A 6549-nucleotide genomic window follows, 5' to 3' on the forward strand; every position below is an offset into this window, starting at 1 on the left:
TTCAGGGGTTGTTTGGGGTGTCATAAATAAGTGAATTTTTTGTCTTTTTGAACTAAAAAGTTGAGGAAAAAAATATGGATGTTTGGGTTAACTTTTTGAATTTTTATGAAAAAATGTATATTAAAAAATTATATAAATAAGTGTGTAGGAGAAGATAGGGTAGGAGGTCGTACGGATTGGCAGAGAAGCCGGTTGGGTGAGTAGATGAGGAAATATTGTCTCATTCTCGGGCTTTAATTGGATGGTGTTGTTTGGCCCGTGGGGTCTATCACGGGTCCCGTTTTTCTAATCGGAGCCATTCAATGTGTAGAACTCGTCGAGTATTATACGCTTGTAAAAAATCACGTTGATTAGATATCGATAGCTATCTGATCGTGTTAGTTTTTTTTGTTAACTGTTAACTATAACACCATCCATTTTTATACAAAACTGATTTGATCATGTAATTTGTGATATTCGATATTTATAGGCATATAGTACTAGACGAGTTCTACATATTGAACGGTTCAGATTATCAAAACGGGACCCATGGTAGCCCCCACGGGCCCAACTTTACTATTAAAATGTAGTGAATATTCTACTATAAATTTTTTTTTCTGTCACTAACTGAACTCATCGGGTTAGTACCATTATTTGGGCCAATTTTTTGATTTGTATTAATATTTGTATGTTAATTTTTTAATATTTTTTTGTAAATAGTGATAACTTTTTAATTTTTTGTGTATTTTTTTGACTTTTTAACTTTTTTCTGTAATTTTTTGGCTTTTTAACTTTTTCTAAGGTTGCCAAACCAACCCTTGGTAAATTTTTTAAAAAAAATTTCACAATTTTTTTTTCTTTTTAAGTATATTTATGTTAGGTATGTCTAAAAAATAAAAAAAATTACTTAAAATATTAAAAAAAACCAATAAAAATAAAAACACATAAAATAAAAAAGTAAAATTTTTTTAAAAATATTTTTTAAAAAAATGAAAGCAAGCAAAGTGGTGGTCATCACTTCCACCACTATTAATACAATGCCTAGGGGTGAAACCGAGATTTCATTTAGGTGTCAGAGTTGTGTCCTTTCATATCTCTCCATAAACAGATATATGTGTCAAATTTCATTAATCATATTATAACATCAAGTATAACTTATTTTCATGCATATTTTATTAAATAAAAAAGGAGCACAATTGGAATATATAGTACATATTTTAAAAATATCATATGGTATCATATGTATTATTATTGCAAATGAAAATATTAACTACTTCCGACACTCTTATAAATAATAAATGATTAGTTACATTATGATCGTTTATCTATTTGTAAATATTAACTCATATTTATATGACTTTTATAATTATAGAGTCTATTTGAACTTATTTATAGATAAAGAATGATAAATTATATATACACTTTTTGAGATTTATTTATATTATAAATTGTCTCCTATAGTTTTAGAAATTACATTATGCATATTAAATTTTTTAATTTTATAACAAATGCGTCGTTTTATTAATAAATCATTAAATTAATTAACAGTTTTTAATAATGTTATAATTTCATTTTAATTAATAATTCATATAATTTTATTATTGTATAGGTGAATAGTTAAAAATTTTATTTTTTTAATTAATTATGTTAAATAAAAAATTTTGACAAAAATATATTTATAATTTTTAAACTAATTGAGTAATTCGTATTTTAAATAAATGCTATAGATGTATTTGTAATTTTGAATTTAATCAAAATTTCTGTAAACCCCAAGAAGCTATATAATATAATTTCTCTCCACCAAACAAAAATCTATGTATTCGATCTGTGTCGTCATGGCGACGAGCCTGCCATGGAATCCTCTACTCCCCTCGAAACCTATACGCCTACACCACCACCACCACCGCCGCCGCCACCGCTCTCCCTTCGTACAGGCCTTTAGGCGCAGCGACTTCGATGGTTTCGCGAGGCGCATGGCCACCGGCGAGGTCTGGAGGGACGTGTGGCGGAGCGCCAACGACGGCTTCGAGCAACTCCTTTATGAGACCAAGAAGACGGCGGAGCGCATCGACCGTCGGTACTCCGTCTCGCGGCGGCTTTCGGCGGTCGCCCAATCCGCCTCCTACCGGGCCAGAGAGATCGACCGCGACTTGGAGATCACGCAGCGTTGGCGGACTTTTACCCTCGATTTCAGTCGGAATTGGCCGAGGGTTTGTTTTACTCTCTCTCTCTCTCTACCTATGTTTTGATGCTTTTATTTTATCTATTTGATTGTGTATTGAGTTCAGTATGAATTTTGACATTCTATGTATAGAACTGTGAACCAAGGACTTGTGAGAGCCTCCTGGTGAGTAGGAGGAAAAGCTAGTATCTGCAAGTTAGGGCATGGTTTTCAATTAAATTAGCTAATTAGATTTTATGAAATGTTGAGTGTTCTGAATCCAGCTGTATCTCATTAACCAAACTGAGCCTAGCCAAGTCAAGTCTTAAGTCTCATCAAATAGGGTCGGCTACACGAATCCTTCTTCTCCACATGGTAGTTAGTCCAATTAAGTAGATCCATATCTCTATTAACTACATTAGCCAATGTTAATCTAGGCCTATCCCGTCCCCTCTACTGTTACAGTATCGCATCTTTTTACTACTGTCTCTGTTGGTCTCCGTTGAATGTGACCAAACCATCACAATCGATTTTCTCTCAACTTATCTTCTATTGGTGCTACTCCTACCCATTTCCGAATACATTCATTCCTAATTTTGTCTTGTCTTGTCTAATCTTGCCATACATTCACCTTAGCATCCTTATCTCAGTCACACTCATCTTACATGTTGTTTCTTGGTTGCCCAATACTCCATCCCATACAACATCGCTGGTTTAATAGCCATTCTATAAAACTTATTTGTGAGTCTAGTGGGTATTCGTTTATCGCATAGTACCCCAGATGTATTTCTCCATTTACACCATCCCGCCTTAATTCTATGGGTCACGTCCGTATCAATCTCCCCCCGCTGTTGTAATAATCGACCTTAAATAACGAACATGTTCACTCTTAGGCAGTTCTTGGTTCTCAATTTTCACTTCTCCTCTACTGTTACTAAATTTACAGTCCATGTACTCTGTCTTAGTTCTGCTTATCCAAAAATTTTTAGATTCAAGAGCTTTTCTCCAAATATCCAACTTTGTGTTAACTTCTTCTCTAGTCTCATCCACTAGCACAATATGGTCTGCGAAAAGTATACACCATGGCACGTCATTCTAAATATTTTTCGTCAACTCATCCATAACTAAAACAAAAAGATAAGGGCTTAAGATAGATCCTTGGTGTAACCCAACAGTGATAGGAAATTCATTTGTTTCTCCAGCAGTCGATCTAATAGTGGTCACCACCCCTTCATATATGTCCCTAATCACATCAATGTAACTTTTTGTCATCTCTTTCTTCTCTAACACCCACCATATTCTATCTCGGAGCACTCTATCATATGCTTTCTCAAGGTCGATAAATACCATATGAATGTTTCTTTTATTTTTTCTATACTTTTTTATTACTTTCCTTAAAAGATAAATCAATTCCATTATTGACCTGCCGGGCATAAACCCAAATTGATTTTTTGACACCTTTGTTATATCTCGCAATCGGCGTTCCATCACCCTCTCCCACACTTTCATTATATGACACATTAGCTTGATTCCTCTATAGTTGCTGCAATTCTGGACATATCTTTTATTCTTATATATTGGCACTAAAATACTCTTCCTCCACTCGTCTTGCATGAATGTCTCTACACCTAAGCATGTTCTTCTTACGTCTTGTGATTCCTTCTCTAGAATGGCACCACATTATCTCACACCATGCCGGGATGGGAACAAGGCGGTAAGGACCCTCTCAGGGTTGGTTCATTGATCATTGCATCTAGTGTTACCTATGTTGGTTGTTAGAATTGAAGGTTCACCAAGTTGCTCGTCTTACTCTCCCTTAAGGGATTTGTACTTGACCAATCTTAGAGAAAGAACACCAAGATCATGTATTATACTGTGTTCATTTTCCTACATATTTTGTGACATTTGGCTCCATTATTAGTTGAATTGAGATCGCTCCACTAGTAGGATGCTAAACTTAGTAGAGGCCACTTGTCTCTTGCACTTGGTTGATCACAATCTCCACTAGTAGGATGTTAAACTATCATGTGCTCTATACTCTTCTGAATCTGAGTATGTTCCATATTCTTTATGACCTTTGGCTCCACTGGCAAAGGATCACCTATTTCTTGTACTTGCTTGGCTTTGTGCCCTTGACTTGTGTGGTGAGTTGGTCTCCATGGCCTAACCACCCGTATATATAGTAAGCTTTCTCCGTCTCTAGGCAAGCAATCACCTTCTTTTGGTTAGAAGCTTTGGTTCATCTTTTCTATACCTCCGTTGGCCGTCTCTCTCTCTCTCTCTCTCTCTTAGGCCGCCTTAGCTTTCACCCAACCCAATTCTAGTGGTTTGGTGCCTCCTAGCTGTCTACAATAATTATACTTTTATTCATACTTTGGTTAGTACTTTATCCTACTACAATCTTTTGTCTCTAGGCAATTCTTTTTTCTTTCTATTTTATAAATTTGGCAACCTAGTTTAGTTGTATTGCTTTGTTATTTGTTGGTGCTAGAAGATGAATTGTTGTTTTTTGTGTTGCTGAAAGAGAAGTTTTATTAATTGTCTGATTTCTTTTTTCTTTTTTTTTTCTCTGTTCTTGCAGTACAGGAAGCAACTTAATGACTTTTCAAACACTCCTATTGGAAAAAGTTTTGCTGTGAGTATCACCCAATTTCATGTTGCATGCTGTGCACTTATTGATTGAACTATGTGGCATGATGTTGTTCATCATGTCTAATGAACTTTTTGGTAGGTTAAAGTTAATAGAGAACAATAGGTCCATCCAATAGTTTGGATTAGATTTCTAATCTATTCTGGCTGCTATAGTGAGAATTTGAGTTTGATTGAATCAGCAAGTGTGATATATAATATTAATTATGTAAATGTTAGTCAAAGGGAGCACCTATTCCACAGTGAGTATATTAAGTGGGGAATAGACAAGGCAATGATTTTAATTTTGTTTTTGAAACTAATACTGGTAGCCTAATATTCATGAATTACATTTAAGTATTTCAATTTTCATATATTGTAGTCTCTGGCTGTGCAATTTTCTGTAAGCTCACTTTGTATTTGTTTATATGTGTAGACAATATTCTTCATCTGGTTTGCACTATCTGGATGGCTGTTTCGCTTCTTGATATTAGCAACATGGATACTGCCATTTGCGGGTCCTCTTCTCATTGGAACAGTTGCCAATAATTTAGTCATTAAGGTAAAACAAGCTGCCATTACTTTTCATAGACATTTGTGTTTTTGTATTGATAAATTATTGTTGTTTTAATTTTGTTGATTTGCAGCTGTGCTGGTAATAATGTAATGTACCATCTCATATTACACATGGGGCAATTGGATATAAGCTTAAGTCCTCTTTCAGCATTCAATAAATCAACTCTTGCTTGTCTTTGGTTTTGCCTCATAACACATCCAAATATCCCTCCGTCCTTGGCTTCAGCTAGGATTCACTTTTTTTTAAGAACTGTGTGACATGCCCACCCTTCGTTAGAAATTTTTGTCAGACATGTTTGATTGTATTTGTGCCCCTCTCCTATACTTCTTGTTAGTTGCATTTTGTTGGTGACGGTCTCACATGTTTGTAGCCAGTTTAGTGAAATACATTATAATTCTCACAGGCCGCAGCTGGCTTGCTCTAAATTCACTGACAACTCTTCTACAATGCTTTCCAGTAATATTGGTTCCTCAATTGAATTTATGGAGCGCACACACTTTCTCATAAATTACTTACTATATCCAGTGAGATATTAATACTAGTACTCATAATATGTGTTCAAATGTGTGGGTTTTGAGAGATTAAGTGAAGCCATTGTGGCCATGGAAAAATCTACATAACCGAACTGTTTGGCATATTGTTTTAATTGATTTGAGCAGGGAGCTTGTCCGGCTTGCAAGAGGCAGTTTGTGGGTTTAAAGAGCCAAGTAGTTCGCTGCACGGGTTGTGGAAATATTGTATGGCAACCACAAGGGGATTTCTTCTCGAGAGGTCGTGGAGGCAGTAATCCATCTTCCTCAAAGTCTGAACCTGAAATAATTGACATTGACTTTGAGGAGAAATGAGTAGAGAGCTGGTGACGTGGATTCAACAAGGCACAGAGGATAGGAGACAGATGAGAATGGAAGAGTCGTCTCATAACTTACACGTGAGTTTGGACTCATGTTTTATGTTTTTGTGTATATTAGTTCTCTTGTATTCAGAGTGTTCGTAGGAATTAAATGTGTTAAATTTGTATACTACCTTTGCCTTTGCCTTTACCCGCAAAGTTGACAAATAAGAACCACAGCCAAAACTGTCATACTCAAATTTTCTGCTATTGCTGGGCTGTTATTTCAGTGTACAGGTTGATGTGGAGTAGTTCTAAGAAATGCTGCTTTTGTATTTTATTTGAAGAATCTAATTTCATTCAACTTCCCCACTA

At 35.4% G+C, this 6549-nt stretch overlaps 1 protein-coding gene across 1 annotated transcript; it reads left to right on the plus strand.

Annotated features, from left to right (window-relative positions):
• Nucleotides 1-1716: 1716 nt before the first annotated feature.
• Nucleotides 1717-6549, plus strand: LOC114314858 (uncharacterized). The gene is made up of 4 exons (XM_028261378.2): nucleotides 1717-2189; nucleotides 4722-4775; nucleotides 5205-5330; nucleotides 6005-6549. Exons 1-4 carry the CDS (start codon nucleotides 1794-1796, stop codon nucleotides 6188-6190), a joined length of 762 nt encoding a protein of 253 aa, XP_028117179.1. The 5' UTR covers nucleotides 1717-1793; the 3' UTR covers nucleotides 6191-6549.

This window comes from Camellia sinensis, chromosome 8 (assembly GCF_055761805.1).
Source record: "Camellia sinensis isolate YWXY chromosome 8, ASM5576180v1, whole genome shotgun sequence".
Lineage (NCBI taxonomy): Eukaryota > Viridiplantae > Streptophyta > Magnoliopsida > Ericales > Theaceae > Camellia > Camellia sinensis.